Consider the following 20,199-nt stretch of genomic DNA (forward strand, 5'->3'; position numbering starts at 1 on the left):
CACGTGCAGATTCTGTACATAAAACATAACTTTACGATACCAGGCAGGGCTCCTTTTATGGCTTTTTTATCTTCTGGTTGAAGTTACCAAGGGTGTGGAGGGCTTTTGCTGACGTGTGGTCAGTGATGTGATTACATTGCATGTCTGCTGGGAAGCAGAGCCAGGAGGCTTCTGAGGGCGGCCAATGCCCCAGTTACCTTGGTCTGAACTCTGAGTTGCAGAAGGTGGGTGTCTTAGGAATTCCCCCAAGGTCTTAGGTGTGCTTTATGGCAAGGAATTGTACAGGTATCTCTCTGTGGACTCCTACATCTTTGAGGGACTAAAAAGTCAAAGAAACAGAGTATGCCTGAGGAAAAATGGGGGGCAGGCAGATAAACCACAGGACGCCCTAGAGTTATGGATGGACAAGGATAAGTATAGGCAAATTATTAGAACTTAAAAGGTGAGGCCTACCTAGTTCAGACAAAGTCCGAGGTGTCCTGAAAGGAGGATGAGAGAAATGGAAAGCTTAGCCCAATGTTAGCTCTCAGTGATGTTCCCAGGAGACTTTTGACTACAGCCAGATGGGAAAATGGTCTTGAGAGCAGATGGTGGGAACCAACTAGAGCTGGTCAGATGCCAGCCTCCCCTTCCTCCCTGAAAGAAAATGCTTTGGTCCCATAGTGGTCCCTCCTTACTCCCAGCCTTATCTGTTCCTTTCTAGCCTGATCCAGCCTGAAGATGACCCCACTGGCCGTGTTGGCATCTGGCCCTCGAGCCCAGCTCTTTGCCTGCTCCCTCAGGCTGGGCACTCAGCAGACTAGCCTCCTTCAGCTGCACACAAGGTCCAGCCTTGCCACCAAGAACCACTATGAAGTGCTGGTGCTGGGTGGGGGCAGTGGTGGGATCAGTATGGCCGCCCGCATGAAGAGGAGAGTGGGTGCGGAGAATGTCGCCATTGTTGAGCCCAGTGAGGTAAGTCTCCCCTTTTTGAATCCCTGTGCCTGCGTGTAGGTATGCGTGTGTGTTAGAGGTTAGGGTGTGGATGGCTGTCAGGCCCTGTTGCTGTCCTGTGTCCACGTTAGTGCTTCTCCTTCTGTGCACAAAGGTTTGGGAGAAGGTGGGGAGAGGGAGAATGGGAGGGGACAGATCTCTAGGCTTTCATGTTCTCTGTATTAGTTTCTTAGGGCTGCCATAACAAATTATCACAAACTGTGTGGCGTAAAACAATAGATTTATTCTTTTTTTTTTTAAAGATTTTATTTATTTATTTGAGAGAGACCCAGCGAGAGAGGGAACACAAGCAGGGGAAGTGGGAGAGGGAGAAGCAGGCCTCCCGCCAAGCAGGGAGCCCGATGTGGGACTCGATCCCAGAACCCTGGGATCATGGCCTGAGCCAAAGGCAGATGCCTAATGACCCAACCACCTAGGTGCCTCAGTAGTTATTCTTTCACAGTTCTGGAGGCTAGAAGTCCAATGCGAAGGTATTAGCAAGGTCATGCTCCCTCTGAAGGCTGTGAAGAGGAGAGGGAATCTGTCCCATACTTTTCTCCTAGCTTTGGTGGTTGTGGACAGTCTTTGGTGTTCCTTGGCTTATAGCTGGCATCACTCCAATCTCTGCCTCTCTCTTCACATGGCCTTCTTTCTGTGTGTCTCTAGTGTCTTCAGTGACCTTCTTATAAGGACACCAGTCCTTGGATTTAGGGCCAACTCTAATGCAGCATGATCTCATCTTAACTTGATTGCATCGGTGAAAACCCTATTTCCAAATAAGATCATATTCACAGGTACTGGTGTGAGGACTTTAGCATATCTTTTGGGGAGAGTCAGTTCAACCCAAAAAGGTCTCCCAGTTCCAAGCTAGTATCCAGAGGGAGATCAGTGGCCATCACACTTTCCTTTCTCTGTTCTAGTATGGAGAACAGGTGATGAGTTGAGTGTCAGGGAGGCCTCTGGGAAAGATGTTAGTGGGATTGAGAAATTGAAGAACCAGGGATTATAAACAGATTATAAAGCAAAAAAAGGTAGAGGTGCCAGGGAGGAAGCTGGGAAGTGCGTGTAAGGCTTTATTTCATGCAAAACATTTTAAGATGATCCAGTAGCTTCATAAAAAATATTCTAGATTTTTTGGTGGTTTGGCTAATGTTTCGTGAGGAGCTGGGTGTACACGAGTTGGCAGCAGTGTCCTTGGGAGGGAAGCAAAATGCATCCAGTGCCTGTTTGATGGGGAGGGCAGGTCAAGAAAAGCTCATTCCTTTTCAAGAAGTCTGCCGAGCCTCCGTGAGGTGTCCCGGGGCGTGCCTGTAGTCTCAGATGGGTATGCTGCTATCTGAGAGGGTGTGTTTTCAACCATTTCCTATTTAAAGTGACTAATTCAGGGTCAGCCTTTTATTTTTTAATTTTAATTTTATTTAAAATTTTTTTTTTTTTTTTTAATTTGACAGAGATCACAAGTAGGCTGAGAGGCAGGCAGAGAGAGAGGAGGAAGCAGGCTCCTTGCTGAGTAGAGAGCCCAATGCGGGCCAATCGCAGGACCCTGGGATCATGACCTGAGAAGAAAGCAGAGGCTTAACCCACTGATCCACCCAGGCACGCCTATTTTTTTAATTTTTAATTTTTTAAAATTAAATTTTTAAAAAGATTTTATTTATTTGTCAGAGAGAGGGAAATAGAGAGCATGAGCAGCAGGGAAGGATAGAGGGAGAGGGAGAAGCATGCTCCTGAGCGAAAGGCAGCTGCTTAACCCACTGAGCCACCAAGGTGCCCCAGTGGTTTTTTTTGTCTGTTTTTTGTTTTTTTGTTTTTGTTTTTAAGATTTTTTATTTGACAGACAGAAATCACAAGTAGGCAGAGAGAGAGGAGGAAGCAGGCTCCCCGCTGAGCAGAGAGCCTGATGCGGGGCTAGATCCCAGGACCTGGGGATCATGACCTGAGCCGAAGGCAGAGGCTTTAACCCACTGAGCCACCCAGGCGCCCCACGCCCCAGTGGACTGAGAGCTCCATCAGGGGCCTGTGGTGTGTTGTAGCTCACCCATGGGCACGTGTCCTACTGGGGCTAGTCTTGGTAACGACAGCTCTCTGAGGCACTGGGCACAGTTCAGGAGGCCGGAGTCATGGCTGTCCTCCCCCGTGAGGAGGTGGAGGATGGAAGTTTTTCAGGGGTGCTATGAGGGGCTTGGGTCTTTGATACTTTCTCTCCTGTGTCTGGTTTAGCGATTGGTAGAGCCACTGCTTGTTTGTAGTCTAAAAAAGAATCTGAGGTTGTGTTTTTATTCCTTTTTCTGTTCAAGATGGATTCGAAATCAGTGAGTTCTCACCACTGGAGACCTCTGCCTTCCTTCTCTTTGAGCACCTCCATTACTGACTGTACGGAGATTGCAAAGGCATTTTTCGTATCCTCTTTAGCATCTCTGTGGCTGGCAATTCTGTCCAGTCAGTTTGAGGCATTTTGCCGTGTTGAGAGTTCCTGATCCCCCAGGCCACTGCGTGAGTGCACCGGGATTCTCAGACACAGTTAGATCAATCTGCCCTTGGCCCATGAGCCTAGAACTGTCAAAACTAGCTTAGTTCAAGTGAGGACCATCTGAAACAAGATAACTCTAGAAAAATAGTGGAAATTTGGCATCGGGGGTAGGATCTGGTGCCTACTATCTTCGGGTATAAAACCCCTGAGACGGGCACTCTAGGTGGCTCAGTGGGTTAAACGTCTTCCTTCAGCTCAGGTCATGATCTCAGGGTCCTGGGATTGAGCCTGGCATCAGGCTCTCTGCTCAGCAGGGAGCCTGCCTCCCCACCCCTCTGCCTACTTGTGATCTCTCTCTCTCTCTCTGTCAAATAAATAAATAAAATCTAGGGACGCCTGGGTGGCTCAGTTGGTTAAGCAGCTGCCTTCGGCTCAGGTCATGATCCCAGCGTCCTGGGATCGAGTCCCACATCGGGCTCCTTGCTCGTCAGGGAGCCTGCTTCTCCCTCTGCCTCTGCCTGCCTTTCTGTCTGCCTGTGCTCGCTCTCTCTCCCTCTCTCTCTCTGACAAATAAATAAATAAAAATCTTTAAAAAAATAAAAATAAATAAAATCTTAAAAAAAAAAAAAATAAAACCCCTGAGAAAGGAGAGGAGAGACTAGGGCCAATAGGGAGTATCTACAGTCCTCCATGGGCTTGGGAAGCACCATTGGAAGTTCAAGAAGTTTTGAGACTCTTCAAAAGTGGTTGTAAACTTCCCAGATTTACCAGAGTCTCCAGATGGTTCTAAGGAACCACATTTAGGCTGCCAGGCTTAATTTTTCTTTATGTCTGTGCACATAAATGTATCCATAATTGTGTGTGTGTGTGTGTGTGTGTGTGTGTGTGTAATATAACATGTATATGTTAAGCATCAAATCAACTTTGAGCAACAAATAATAAAATGGTCACAAAAGATAGTTGATGGATTTTTTGGGATGATCTTGGCAGAATTCTTGTGTTAGGTTAAACTCCCTTTAGAGTTTAACATAATGGGAGACGCCAGTAGGTGGCTCGGGGGAGACTAACCTTCTAAGGCTTTTCTGTGGGGTGCTTCAAGGGGTAGGAAGGATAACTGAGAGTCTAGCTCGTGTACTTTTCACTCTGACCCTTTTCGTCTCAAATCGAAACTGATCTCCAAATACTTTCTCAGAGGCATTTCTACCAGCCAATCTGGACACTGGTGGGCGCTGGAGCCAAGCAGCTATCCGCCTCGGGCCGTCCCACCGCAAGTGTGATACCCTCTGGCGTAGAATGGATCAAAGCTCGAGTGGTTGAGCTGAACCCAGACAAGAACTGTGTCCACACAGACAGTGGCAAGAAGGTAAGCATCAGGGTCTTTTGGCTTTTGTTAGTCAGGGCTCGTGTTCATGGACAGCCATTAGCAAACGGGACTGCCACACGGAGAGCAACATATATATGCATGTGTGTGCATGGGTGTGTGTGTGTGTGTTGATAGTACACGAGGTGGGAAGGGATGTGGTGGGTGAAGAGTGGGCTAGATGGAAGGAGCGAGTGACAAATAAATGAACAACTAAGACACGGATTTGTGGAACTGTTGCTCAGTTGCTTGGTACAGTATCTTGCATCTGAGTGTTTATTCAACAGATACTATCACCATATGTTCAAATAGCAGCACTTCCCTCCTTTTACCTTTGAAACGGCCGCTTCTCGCTGTCCGTTGACCTCGGGAGGAAGACATTTGGAAAATATCCTTTTCTCTTACGCCAGGGGTGCTATGCCGGAGTCGTAAGGGACCATGGCAGTCCCCACGGTGTGAGGGCTAAGGAAGATTTCTGCTCCTGGAGTTTGAGACTCTGAAGTGTCAGTACCACTTAGAAGTCTGCTCCTAAAACCCAGAGATCAAAGCCGCTGTAGGGACGGGAGCAGGATGGTGAGGTGACAGACTCAGAAGTCCTCTGTAGGGTTCTGTCCTCTGATCTGCCCCTGAGCCAAGCACCCTGGTAGGCGTTGTCACAGAACTGTAGAATCTGAGAGTTGTTGGGGATCTGAAAGGTTTCCAAGTCCAATTCCTTCCTCTAAACGGGGACTCATTGGCTGCAGGGAGTTATAACCCTTCCTGGGGTCATGAATCTTTCTGAGCACCCGATAAAAAGCCTTATCTAGAAAATGCATATACATACCAGTTTAAAAAAAAAAGATTTAGAGAGAGAGAGAGAGATCATGCATGCATGTGCGTACACACACTGGGAGAGCAGCAGGGGAAGAGGGACAGAGTCCTGAGCAGACTCCCTACTGAGTGTGGAGTCCACTTGGGGCTCCATCTCAGGATCCTGAGATGATTAAATTTTGCATTAAATTTCATTGAGTTTAGAGAGTCTTTTTTTATAAATATTTTATTTATTTGAGAGAGAGAGAGAGAGAGCGAGCGCATAGTCGGGGTTTCCTTATCCCCTCCAGCCCATCTGTCTGTCTTTCTCTCTCTCTCTCTCTCTGTCTTTTTCTAGATTTTATGTATTGGGACACCTGGGTGGCTCAGTCAGTTAAGCATCTGCCTTTGGCTCAGGTCATGATCCCAGGGTCCTGGGATTGAGCCCCGCATCAGGCTCCCTGCTCAGCTGGAACCTACCTCTCCTTCATCTCCCTGCTCGTGCTCTCTTCTCACTGTATCTCTCTTAAATAAAATCTTAAAGATTTTATTTATTTATTTATTTATTTATTTATTTATTTATTTATTTATTTACTTGAAACAGAAAGGGAGAGCACACAACAAACAGGGGGAACATTGGAGAGAGAAAGAAGCTCCCAGCTGAGTAGGGAACCTGATGCAGGGCTCTATCCCAGGACCCTGAGTTCATGACCTGAGCCAAAGGCAGAGGCTTAACCAATTGAGCCACCCTGGCGTCCGTCCTTCTTTCTTTTCTAAAGTAAGCTCTAGGGGTGCCTGGATGCTTCCTAGTCTTGATCTCAGCTCAGGTCATGATCTTAGGGTTGTGAGATCAAGCCCCAGGTTGGGCTCTGAGCTGAGTGTGGAGCCTGCTTGAGATTCTCTCTCCCTCTGCTGGCCCCCCCACAATGCATGCTCCCTCTCTCTCAAAAAGAAAAAAAAAACTTTTTTAAGTAAGCTCTATGCCCAGTGTGGGTCAAACTCATGACTCAGAGATCAAGAGTTGCATGCTCTGGCTCTGATAGAGCCAGCCCAGTGCCCCTATTAAGTGTCTTCTATAAACAATGCAGTTTTAGACATACATGAGTGAACAAGAACAAACATCCATACTTTTCCTGGTTTTAATTTTAAGCAGGGGAGGGCATACAATAACCAGTAGACATAATAAGTCTACTGTCATATATATATATATATATATATATATATATATATATATATATATATATAAAATAAGTCTACATAATAATTATTAATGAAAAGAAGTAGAGCACAGTAATTGGAAGTGGGCCATTTGTGGGGAGGGATTGGATTTAAAATGGGTTGGTATTGACACGTCCAGGAGTTCTCTGACAACAAGTGATCAGTCTCCATTTTTTAACAGACGGGTCACATGAAAGTTCTGCCTCAGCAGAGCCAGAACCCACCCTTTCTGTAGCCTCTTTCATATTCTGTTGGGCCCCCATGGCGTTTTGGGGCTTAATGCCTTTTTTGTTCTTTGCTTTGTCCTGTATGTAATGTGGCCAAGAGTATCATTCAGTTTCTGTGGAGGAATCCTTCAACTGTTTGAAGGTGGCTCTTCTTGTCTGGGTAAATCTAGTCTTCAGGTAGATTTGTGCCCTGACCCCACTTTGCTCAGCACTTTCTCCTGTCCTCCAGCAGCGTCTCCGCAGCCCTCGCCATTCTCTCTGTCCTGCTGTGGACATAATCTGTGGACATCAGTGCCCCATGAAAGAGATTGCCCAGAAGAGGAGGCAGGTTTACAGAACAGCCCAGAACAGAGTGACACTATTCTCTCCCACAACTGGATATAGCCTAAATTAGCATTTGCCTTTTTACCAACCATTAGCACAGTGCTGATTCATGCTGGGCTTGAGGTCACTTCAGACTTCTGGTTTTTTCTTCACATGACCCAGTGTCAGGTCACACTTTCTCCATCAATATCTAATATATGGATATATGTAATGGATTAGAATATATATAATAGGTAAGGATATATATAATAGATTGAGATATACATATATATAAAATTTATATATATATGTAAAACTTACAAATGATGTCTCCCTGTTGATGGACTTATTTTCTCCAGAATCTCCAGGAGATCAGACAGTATTAAACAGAAGGCTGAGGTTCGGGGCTCATTTCCTTTGCCAGTCCACTGGTCCTGGGTCCAGGATACCTGTCTCTGACCACGTATATCACCTCTTTGGTATAGCAGTGCTTGCCTCCTTGATTAGACCCCTTCACATTCCACGTAGAGCTTAGAGCCCTCTGTGGTTGGGTTCATGCGCATCTCAAGAACCATAAACTTGTATTATCTCTTGAGAAAGAGAGGCACTGGTAGGTGTTCTCACTTCTGAACTTGCTTAGACATCTAGGGCTCAGACTGTTAGGAAAGTTGCAATGTCTTGTTTTAGGGCTAGAGAAGAAGTTGGTGTAAACTGGCAGTACTTTCTTCCAAGGTTTTATTAAGCAAAAGTCTCCTATAGCCAGATCTCAGAAATCTGCATATAACAACTCATGGGGGATGTCATCCTGTTGGTTTTATTGATCTTCCCAACTTGCCTGGATCTTGTGGATTTATAATTCTGTCATCCAGTTAGTTTTTTTTTTTTCCTAGCCATTATCCATGATGGCTTCATTTAGGTTCAAGGTTTTAATTTGATAACATGTCCCTAGAGAGCTTTTTCTAGCTTGCAAAAATTAATCAACATTGTTTAGTAAATATGTTTTGCTAACATTTTACCAAAATTATTCCATTATTAGTTTATACATTAGTATTTCTTCAAGATTGAGTTGAAGTCTTTGCTGAAATTCAGACGCAGTATGTCTCTGACTCTTCCCTGATGCAGGGGTCTGTTTGTCTGGAATGTGTCCTGTAGGCTGTGTGGACTGGCCCTTGTCCTTCTCCAGACCTAACCTGGTTCTGGTTCCTTCTCCCTCTCTCTCATAGTTTCTGCTCCAGCACATTTCCCTCTCATTTTCTCAAAAGTCTCGGGTTCCTTCTTCCCCAGGCCATTTGCACATGCTGAGTTTAATCTCTTTTCCTAACTAACTCCTACTCATCTCTACCTTAGATATACCCCTTCAGGAAAGCTTTTCCTGACCTACTTGATTAGGTCAGATTCCCCCTTGACCTGCTATCACAGCATTCTGTGATGTAGTAGTTATTTCTATGATTATCTGATAATCCCTATCTCACCCACTAGACTGAGTTCTTGGAGGGGTGGGAACAGTATCTTTCTGGTTCAATGTTGTATGTCCAGGACCTAGCACAGTATGTCACATAGGAGATGCTCAGTAAATATTTGTGAGCAAATTGTGTCTCAGTTTCTTTACCTGTATAAAATGGGACTAATAAGGAGTGCCTGGGTGGCTCAGTTGCTTAAGCATCTGATTCTTGATTTTGGCTCAGATCATGATCTCAGGGTCATGAGATCGAGCCCTGCACTGGGCTCTGCACTGAGTGCAGAGCCTGCTTGTCCCTCTCCCTCTGCTCCTCCTCCCTCCCTCTCTCTCTCCTCTATTTCTCTCTCTAAAATGAATAAATAAAATCTAAAAAAAAAAAAAAATGGTTATAATACCACCTACCTCATTGAGTTGTTTTGAAGACTAAACGAATTAAAACATGTGAAAGACTGAGAACAGTCTCCTGCAGAGTGAATGCTCAAGAGATGTTACTCTTATTATTTTTTTAAAGAACACAGGAGAAAAAAAAGAAAAAGGAAATACTTATTAGGTATCCACTGTGTGCTGGCCTAGTTCTTGACCCCTGACTGACTGAGAGCAGTTTGCAGTCTGTGAACCTATTTGGTGCTCTTTTTCCAAATCACCAGGAGACATTTATTTAGTAGATGAGTCTGGAATTTCACCATGGAGAAAATCCTGTTTATGAGATTGTTAGTATCAGAGTTTACCGCCCCCACTTCCTGTAGAAGATGAGAATAGGTGCCTGTATTGAGCCTTCTGGCAATGTCTGCACTGTTGCCTATAATTGCTCAAAAGTCTTGTCTACAAGTTTTTGTAGTTCCTTAGAATTTAAATCATCTGGCCTGGAAACTTGAATTTGCTCAGAAGGCTTAAGGCTTTCTTTTTGTTCTTTGTTCTCTTAGGGTTTATTCTCCCTTAATGATTTTTTTTCCATAATATTAAGCTTGTCTGTTACCAGTCCTTAAAAATAATCAATATTATACTGTAATTAAACAATCAGGGCACATACAAACCAAAGGATTTTCTTGTTGACCGTGTTCATGTTTTGCCTGTAGATCATCACCCCTAGATCCCATGTTCCATCTGACCTCACTGACCTTGAAGATTCAGCATAGCTCAGTCAGGTAGTTAATGGGCCTGGTACACTGCTAAGGAACAAGGAATTTTCAGGGTACAGCGCTCTGTGGATAGGCACATCATACAGAGGAAGATGTGTATGTTATTGTGTGCTTTGATAAATTACATATTTCACAAACAACTGAAATCATCCGTCCATCCAAAGTGACTGAGTTCCTCACTTTAATTTCAGGAATATTGAATAAGACATAACCTTTATCATCTGGGGTATTCAGTGTAGTGAGGGAAGATATTATTCTTATATAATGCAGCCAGTTCTATAAAGCATCATCTACACTAAGGAAGCTCCCAGAAGGGGCCAGCGGGGAGGGGAATTGAATCGTTGGGAGGCCTCACTGTGGAGGTGACCTTGGAGCTGAGTCTCCTGGATCCCAGGGCAGGACCTCTGCAGAAACTTGCCGCCCTTGGCTCCTCAGCCTGAGCTGAGCACTCTCAGGTCTTAGAGTCCCCTCTCTTCAACTGTGACCTCCCCGTCTTGCTGCTCTGCTTCTCCTTTGAGTATAAGAATTCATTACAACCCATTTCGCCTTTGCTGGGCTCCTGACTTCCATCACGATCCTTCTCCACCTCCAGTTTTCTAGGCAAGTCCTGTTTCTTTATATCCCTCTTGCTTACACTTTCTGGCCTCAACTTTCTTCCTCTTGATCTTAAACTCACATCTCCCGTCATGATACTTGTGGATACTTTTGCCTTTGGCATGGGTGATCACAGTATATTAATTAATTAATTAAAAGGTTTTATTTATTTATTTAAAAGATTTTATTTATTTGACAGAGAGAGAGAGCGCACGTGCACAAGCATGGTGGGGGTGGCAGGAAGTGGGAGAGGGAGAAGCAGACTCTCCGCTGAGCAGGGAGCTCAACGTGGGACTCGATCCCAGGACCCCAGGATCATGACCTGAGCCGAAGGCAGGCGCTTAACCGACTGAGCCACCCAGATGCCTCACAATACCCATATTTAAAGAGGGGATTTTAAATCACATCCTTTTCCATGACCCTCAAAATAGCAGTTTCTCATGTACAATATCGATCCGATCCGTATGGCAGGTCAGATTTGCCGGGGATTCACAGTTGACTCCACACATTTTAAAACTGATTGTCTTTTAAGATTAGGAAGTGCTTCTCTCACCCGTCAGGGTGAGGAGGTGTTAACAGAAGCACCACACAAACAGTCTGCTTCTTTGTATCCCTCTTCACTGTGTAAAAACACCGGAGTCTCAAGCCCTCTGGGGGCCAGGCAGGCTATTCAATGCTTGTGAAGCACTGAGGTGTGAGAAACAGACTGGCAGACATGATGGCAGATAGGAGCGTGACTCCCTCCCTGTGCCCTGCCCATCACCCACAGCCTCAAGGCGTCCACAGTAGAAAATGGAGGCATGGGGCTGGGGCTAAGTTACCCCTTGGGCTGCCACTTCTGGGATCCTGGTCTAAAATACTATTGTTTTGTGTTGCAGATTTCCTACAAATACCTTATTATTGCTCTCGGGATTCAGCTGGACTATGAGAAGGTACGATTTTAAACTACCTCTGTGTAGCACTGGCCTTCTTATGCCAAGTTCAAATGCTGCATTTAGTTGCTTTATATTCATTTTGGCAGGAAAGGGTGCTAAGGGATCCTCTTTTAGCTTTTCTTTTCACAGCGGTCTTTTTATGGTTTTTTAAAAAATCTTTAAGATTTTGTCAACAATGTCAACGATGATGATATGTTTTAGCTTTAAGCTTTAATCCAAGTTTAGCATGTCCATACCCTAATGGCAATTCTTGTAAAACAGCAGGCTTTTCCAGACTCACAAGAAAACCACCTTGCTTTGTAGAACTGAGTTGCCTCTTTCTCCCTTCAGTTCCACGGGGTGTCTGCACCATGATGTCCTGCTCCCTGGCCTGGTCAGCCAAAGGGGGAGTCAGATCGCCTCTCTTTCTCTGACTGTCCCTGTCTCCTCTGCTCCAGAGTTCCTGGGGAAGCAACTTGACTTGGATGAGGGGTCATAAAGTGCCCTTTGTGACCAGTCTTCTAAAACGAACTTGGTTACCGCTTTATGGCACCTTTTTCCTTAACAACCTCTTCAAACTAGAGACAAGTAATGAAGGAGATAAGAGATCAGCTGTTTATTTATCCCTTGGATAGTGCATTTTGCTTTAGGAACCAGGAGGTATGGAGGGCGCAAGAGGGGACCCTGAGGCAGTGGTCCAGAGTCTCAGCATCTGGTTCTGTGTGGGTCTCTCAACCTCGCTCTTTTTCAGTTCCCTCATCTGTGTCTAGGATCCAGGATGATTTCCCCATCTGCCTCAGAGGCCTGCAGCGAACAATTATCCACTGTTAGCATGCGCTGAGACTTCAGAAACATTAAAATATGAGGAGATTCTATAAAAATAATAATAGTGAGAATTATTGCTATTGAAACTGCTGCTATTACTACTACTTAAACTGTAGCAGGAGATAATGGTCAATAATCGGAGGAATAGCCGCTTTTCACACTGAGCCTCGTGGAGGAGATCCTAGCACTGTTTCCTTGACAGCTGAGGGGTGCGTGTTGCATGGTTGCCCTACAGTCTGGAGAACAGCCTGGGAGGTCCTGAAGGACTAGCCCATCCTCATCACTGGTTTTTGATGGTTCTCTGTGCTCTTGCTGGAAGTACTGGTGCTCGATACTCAGCCATCTTCACAGCAGTCTATGAACCTTCTAACAGCCAAGTCAAGTGTCCAGTTAATCTCACTGGCAGGAACACAGACACTTTGTGGGGCACTTACCGCGTGGGTGCCATTTTTTCTAAGCACTTTCTGTGTGTGGTCTCATATCCTTCTGCCAACAGCCCTCTGGAGCAGTTACTTTTACACCCATTTTACAGATGATGAACATAAACTCGGTGTACATTAGAACCAACCAGAGAGCCAGACAGAATTCTGGGCTTGCCTCTGAGTTTCTGAATTACTAGGTCTGGGTGGGGACTGATCATTTGCATTTCTAGCAAGTTCCCAGGAACTGCCCTTGAGATCCACTGGCTTAGGGATATTTGGTATTTACCCAGGGTCATAACACTTGTAAGTAGAAGAGCTGGGACTCAAGCCAGATCAGTGTGGTTCCCAAGTCCATGTTTTTAATGGCCAGCCTTTACTGCCTTTGCCAAGAGTTTGATTTGGTACAACCTGATAAAGGGTAGTTTAAGTTTGTGATTATTGACAATATGGCCCTTGGTTCTGCCTGTCGTTCTTCCCAGTAAGGCAACTGATTTCTCCAAAAAGGAAGCGTGGCTGGCTTCTTGTCCTCACCTTGATGGTGGGAAGAGATACGTTCAAACCACACTCCCAAGGCCAGCGAGGCAAAGGCCTTCCCGTGGGCTGAGTCCATTCTGCAATTCGGCTCCTGACTCCAGGCACCACAGTCCTGATCTTAGCAGGTCCCTCGCCCTCCTGCCTACTTCAGTGTGTGTGAATCCTGGGAGCTCATGATTGCACTGAAATATTGGTTATTGAAATGGCAGAGAACGAAGGTGCTAAAAAAGAGTTTTGCGCTTAGAAAATTTATACCTGTGAATTTGCAGTTTTGTTAAGAAATAATTGTTTTGTGTGCTTTCTTGCAGATCAAAGGCTTACCTGAAGGTTTTGACCATCCCAAAATAGGGTCCAATTATTCAGTGAAGACTGTGGAGAAGACATGGAAAGCTCTGCAGGACTTCAAGGAGGGCAATGCCATCTTTACCTTCCCAAATACCCCTGTAAAATGTGCTGGAGCACCCCAAAAGATCATGTATTTGTCAGAAGCCTATTTCCGGAAGGTATGCTTCCTCCCCAGGGATAGAGACAGGGAGGGCAGACGGTGCTGATCCAGTAATGCCAGAATTCCATTTTATCCATGTCAAAATATCTTTTTTATTTATAAATTTTTATTATGTATCCACCAAATTATATAATTGGGAGTTTATAAAATAGAAAAAAGGGAGTCACTATAATCCAATTACTTTAATATAGCTGCTGTTATCAATTTGACAAGTCCTTCTATTTTTTCCCTATACATTCTTTTTTTGAGAGAGAGAGAGAGAGAGAGAGAGAGAGCGCACGCAAGCATGGAGGGGGGAGGGGCAGATGGAGAGGGAGAGAGAGAGAATCTTAAGCAGGCTACATGCCCAGAGTTGAGCCCAATGAAGGGCTTGATCTCAGGACCCTGCAAGAGTTGGAGCCTTAAGTGACTGAGCTACTCAGGTGCCCCAATTTTTTTTTTACGTGCTTTTTTTTTTTTTTTAAGATTTTATTTACTTGACAGAGAGAGAGACCACAAGTAGGCAGAGAGAGAGGAAGGGAAGCAGGCTCCCTGCTGAGCAGAGAGCCCGATGCGGGGCTCGATCCCAGGACCCTGGGATCATGACCTGAGCTGAAGGCAGAGGCCTTAACCCACTGAGCCACCCAGGCGCCCCTTTTTAACATGCTTTTAATCATGCCATACAAATTTTGATGTGCTACTTGTTATTAAATAATCTTTGTAACATAATTTTAATGTGTATATAGACATCTACTGGGGAGATACATTAGAGATTGTTTAAATTTTTCCATGTAGCTGAACAATTGGTTGTTCACATAACAATATCCTCAGGGCGCCTGGGTGGCTCAGTGGGTTAAGTGGCTGCCTTTCAGCTCAGGTCATGATCCCAGGACCCTGGGGTCGAGCCCTGCATCCGGCTCCCTGCTTAGTGGAGAGCCTGCTTCTCCCTCTCCCTTTGCCTGCTGCTCTGCCTACTTGTGCTCTCTCTCTGTCTCTCTTTCAAATAAATAAATAAATAAATCTTAAAAAAAAAAAAAAGAAAGAAAGAAACAGTATCCTCCATTGCTCCCACTCAGGTTCAAGGTTATGAATATTTTTTTGCTCTTGATAAACATCTTAGAAAACACAGTAGGCAAAATGCCAATTCTAAAGGCAAAAAAAAAAAAAAAAAAAAGTTGACCTAGAACTTCAGACTTTGGTGGAAAGAGTTCTTTGGGTGGGGACACTCCACATGCCTCCAGCATGTCTGAGCCCTTGTTGGCAGTTTGAGTCCATCTGGCCCAAAGCAGCGGGAAGCTGCTCTCAGCCTCCTACTGAGGTGTGGGTTGTCACATTTGGTTTATTGCAGTGTGGTTTGACCTGAGGCAATGGCAGGATTCAGAGCAGCCTGCGGTTCTGTAAAGGGGCAGGTGAGAGAAGGGGAGGGGTATCTGGGACAGAAGAGCCTCCTGAATGCAATGCTTGGAACCCACCCTGGGAAGCCTTCACCTGAGTTATGCAAACCTGTGCCAACCACCCCGGGGAATTAAGGAACAGTTCGAGTCATTGTTTCTGTTTCTAAGAAATGTCATTCTGGGTCATGAGAATTACCGGATGGCACAGGCTTTTGAGGTTTCTACCCATCTGACTTCTTTCCAATAGTGTGACCCAGGGGTGCCTGGGTGGCTTAGTCCATTAGGCATCTGACTCTGGATTTTCGCTCAGGTCATGATTGCAGGGTCATGATCTCAGGGTCATGAGATCAAGCCCAGTGTTGAGCTTCACATCGGACTCCGTGTTTGGCGTGGAGTCTGGTTGAGATTCTCTCTCTCCCTCTCCCCTGTGCCTCCCCAACCTCTTTCTTTCTCTCAAGATGAACAGACAAACAAATAGTGTGCTCCAGATGAACAAATCCCAAAAGGAGCTGAACAAAGAAAAAGAGAGACTAGCTGTTTCTTTCCACCTGGACTTCTCTTTGCAAACTCTTTTCTATCAAGTCTTAGATGGCCAAGAGGAAGTTTCTCTTTCAGGCGCTGTGAGATCTTAGGTATTTGGGAAAATACCAGCCTCTAAACATATGAACAATACAAGCATGTATGAGCCAATGGGATGGGAACTTTGGTCACTGCTGTTCCCGCAGCACCTAGAACAGTACCAGCCACCTCTAGGACCTCATTAAATACTGACTGAGTGGATGAACAAATGAGTATATCAATAAACAATTCAGCTTGTCTTTCCCTGGACTTGACTTCATCTCTGGCCTTCACATGGACGGCACCCTTGACTCAAATATGCACTCCTGTGTCACTGACAGAAAATAAGGAGATAGTGAATTGGTTCACACCTTGCCTCACCAGTGTATAGTGATGGAGAAAGCTGGTGAGCTCTCTTCTGAGGGTTTTAATTCTTTTAATTCTTGTCTAGGTGTTTTTTGTTTGTTTGTTTTGTTTTGTTTTTAAGATTTTTTACTTATTTATTCGACAGACAGAGATCACAGGTAGGCAGAGAGGGAAGGGGAAGCAGGCTCCCCGCTGAGCAGAGAACCCATTGCGGGGCTCGATTCCAGGACCCTGGGATCATGACCTGAGCTAAAGGCAGAAGCTTTAACCAACTGAGCCCACCAGGCGACCTTCTTGTCTAGGCTTAAAAAAAAAAAAAAAAAAAAAGGCCGGAGTAATGCTTTGATGTTGGTTGTTTCTGTTCTTTCCATTTTTTCCAGACAGGGAAGCGATCCAAGGCCAATATCATTTTCAACACTTCTCTTGGAACCATTTTTGGGGTTAAGAAGTACGCAGCTGCCCTGCAGGAGATCATCCAGGAGAGGAACCTCACCGTTAACTACAAGCAAAACCTCATCGAAGTTCGAGCTGATAGACAGGAGGCTGTTTTTGAAAATCTGGACAAACCTGGAGAGACCCAAGTGATCTCAGTGAGTGGGGGAGTGAAGCTTGTCAGCTCCACGTACCTCTGGATGCCGGTGACACTGTACCTCCCACCTCCCAGTTGCCATCCTTGTGCGGGGGGAGGCTGGTTATAATGAGCGCACCAGGGCAGCAGGAGGGGAGGAGGTGGATCAGAATGGATGGGAAGGAGAAAGGGGTAAGAGGTGGTGTCCCTGGTTGCTGAGGAGCGTTTACCTACTGGTATCAGGTGCCTTTTGATCCTGTTTTGTATCTCCATTCTTCTTCCCCTGAGTCACTTGAAGTAGCCAAAAATATTTGATGACTTCAGGTCTTGCCTAGAGTTCAGGAAGGGCTTCCTTCAATGGAGGATTTGGTGATTGTCTTGTTTTACGGAGAAACAGCCCTGCCTGTGGGTTGTTCACAACGGATGAGGGTGTCTTTAAACATCTTTCACCTGTGCACAAGAGGAGGCACTTCAGAATCCTTGCAGGATCTTGTGGAGCCATGCGCTGATGTGGAAAGATGGAGCCTCTGCGTATGGGCTTGGATTCCGTGTTTGTGTTCCTTCTTCCGTGTCGCGGAAATAGTCCTTCTGCAGAGGCATATGAGGCTGAAGAGCAAGATATAAAGGCATCTGGAGAAGCATGCGTGGGAGAATCACTTGTTACAGCACGCTGGCAAGAGCCATTAGCAATGAGAAAACGGCTCACAGTGACATTTTATTCATTCCGCAGCTTTAGAGGAATGAAGGGTTCCATTAAAAAAAGGAATTTTGAAGTGAGCCAACGACGAATCTTCTAAACATCAGAACTTCACATTTTAAGCTTTTTAGTGCAGGCTTGTTCTAAAATATATTGCACACATCTTTCTTAAGTGGTGTGTATTGACTCTCATTTAAGATGTTACTGATGACTCAAGGTCATAATTTTAAACTTTTATTTGCAAATAATCTTAAACTTAGAGAAGCTGCAAACATAAAACCAGGACAAAGAAAACTGTGTGCTGCGTAGCCTTTACCTAGATTCGTTTATTATTGGGTTTTGCCCTATTGGCTTTATCATTTGACCTCTCTCTCTCCTAATATACTATAATATAATAATATAATATAATATAATATAATATATTTTCAAAGCCTCTAAAGGTGATTATATACTTCATATAGCATGGCCCTTTACCCAAATACTTTACTGTAAATCTTTTAAGAGCGCCCTATTCTTTTACATAACCACAGTACAGTTATCAATTCAGGTAACTTAGCATGGGCACAATATTTTAGTCTATCGTTTATATTCGGTTTTGTTGATTGACCTTGTAGCATTTATAGTGTTTTTATCCCTCCAGGGCAGAACCCAGTCCACAGGCAGGTACTGCCTGTAATTGGGATGTCTCTTGAGCATCCTTTGATCTGGAACATTTCCATGGCCTTCCTTGGTTGATATTTTGAAATAATACAGACCGCCTCCCACGGCTTCATTTTTTAGTAGAGTGCTCCTCATTTTGGGTTTGCTTATGTTTTCTTGTGATCAGTTTCTGGCTGTGCATTTTAGACTGAAGTACTACTGTATAAGCGATGTCATGTCTTTCTAGGGTATCACGTTTGAGAGCACACAGTGGTCAACTGCCCCTCATTGATGATGTTCATTTGGATCAACAGTCAAGAGATGGCCCAATTTCTCTATTGTTTATTTTTTTTAAAGATTTTATTTATTTATTTGTCAGGGACAGAGGGAGAGAGAGCGAGTGAGCACAGGCAGAGAGGCAGGCAGAGGCAGAGGGAGAAGCAGGCTCCCTGCAGAGCAAGGAGCCCGATGTGGGACTCGATCCCAGGACCCTGGGATCATGACCCGAGCCGAAGGCAGCCACTTAACCCACTGAGCCACCCAGGCGTCCCTCTACTGTTTAATTATTATTCATTTTACCCTCTTGCTACTAATAAGAAGTTTGTGGGGAGGGACACCTGGGTGGCTCAGTGGGTTAAGCCTCTGCCTTCAGCTCAGGTCATGGTCTTGGGGTCCTGGGATCGAGCCCTGCATCGGGCTCCCTGCTCAGCGGGGAGCCTGCTTCCTCCTCACTCTCTGCCTGCCTCTCCACCTACTTGTGATCTCTGTCAAAAAAATAAATAAAATCTTAAAGAAAAGAAAGTTTGTGGGGAAACACCTTAAGGTCAAGCAAGCACAGTACTCCCTCCTCATTAAGTTTCCCACTGGATTTACCATCCACTGATCATTTTTGCCTAATCCAGTCTTCACTATGACAGTTGGAAAATGGTGTTTTTTTCCAATTAAGCATTTTCTCTACCTTTAACAGTAGGCTGTTAGTATTCTGTCTGCAAAAGCCTTCCCTTCTCTCTTAATTCATTAGTTATTGGTATGAACTCATGAATTTTGTTTTTACCCCCAATGGTTTATAATTCCTTACTGTCCATAATTATTTTGGTGCTCACATTGTCCAGATTTGGTCAGTAGAAGCCCTTTCATGATGGCGATGGCCTTGGACTTGTTGCTGCCGTATTTTTGAGCACTTTCTTGCTTTCTGGTGTCCCAGGATGTCCCAGGCTCATCGGATACCTGCTTGCTACAGCTCAGGGTCCTAATTTTGAATAGCTTTTTTCCTTTTCTTTAAAGATTTTATTTATTTATTTGAGAGGAAGAGAGAGAGAATGAGAGAGACAAAGCATGAGAGGAGAGAGGTCAGTGGGAGGAGCAGACTCCCTGCTGAGCAGGGAGCCCGATGTGCGACTCCATCCCGGGACTCCAGTATTGTGAGCTGAGCCGTAGGCAGTCGCTTAACCAACTGAGCCACCCAGGCGCCCCTTTGAATAGCTTTTTATATAGTTATGCTCCTAGGGCCTACTGGGGCTAGTTATCCCCTCCTAAAAGGGTCTCAGACAACTCTGTTATTTGATTTTGTATGTGTCCTTTTTTTAGCTTTCCAGTTTTCTTTTTTCCTGGCTATCAGGCAGTTTTAAATGACTTCAGAAGGTCCTTCCAGCTTCAGCTCCTCTAAGCTGCTGCTGCTCGTTCTTTATTGACTGGAAAATGAGATAGCCAAACTTGTTCAATTCTGTGTAAAGTAAAGTGAATGGGCTACAAGTCAGGGCCCCCAGCATAGTTATATGAGCAAAGTGTATGCCTTTGAGTGCATGAACTTAATTTTGTTATTTGGTGGTTTTTACTCCAGTTCTCAGCTGTGCTCTTGATAGTTGAAGTTGTGGATGGGGACTTGGATAAATAAATGGTTCTTCTTCTTCTTCTTCTTTTTTTTTTTTTTTTTTTAAGATTTTATTTATTTATTTGACAGACGGAGATCACAAGTAGGCAGAGCAGCAGGCAGAGAGAGGGGGAAGCAGGCTCCCTGCTGAGCAGAGAGCCCGATGCTGGGCTCAGTCCCAGGACCCTGGGATCATGACCTGAGCCGAAGGCAGGGGCTTTAACCCACTGAGCCACCCAGGTGCCCCTAAATGGTTATTCTTCTAAAGGGTTTATAAAGAAGAAGGATATTTGGTCCCATTTGAGTGATAGGATTTCAGGTCAGATTTTCTTTCCAAACCCAACACCACTCTTAAACTAGGGATTTCAAAAAATCTGCTAAAAGATGTTGAAGTAGT

General features: G+C 44.9%; 1 protein-coding gene across 1 annotated transcript in view; it reads left to right on the forward strand.

The window, feature by feature from the left end:
- Positions 1–20,199, forward strand: part of LOC111161095 (sulfide quinone oxidoreductase) — a 50,038-nt gene that overhangs the window by 19,506 nt on the left and 10,333 nt on the right. The window contains exons 2-6 of the mRNA XM_022524581.1: positions 704–954; positions 4,635–4,805; positions 11,410–11,463; positions 13,535–13,729; positions 16,409–16,618. Of these exons, the coding sequence (XP_022380289.1) occupies positions 721–954; positions 4,635–4,805; positions 11,410–11,463; positions 13,535–13,729; positions 16,409–16,618 (864 nt within the window). The 5' untranslated portion in view covers positions 704–720. The remainder of the gene's footprint in view (positions 1–703; positions 955–4,634; positions 4,806–11,409; positions 11,464–13,534; positions 13,730–16,408; positions 16,619–20,199) is intronic.

This window comes from Enhydra lutris, unplaced genomic scaffold (genome assembly GCF_002288905.1).
Source record: "Enhydra lutris kenyoni isolate GAN:26980312 unplaced genomic scaffold, ASM228890v2 scaffoldscaffold4, whole genome shotgun sequence".
NCBI lineage: Eukaryota > Metazoa > Chordata > Mammalia > Carnivora > Mustelidae > Enhydra > Enhydra lutris.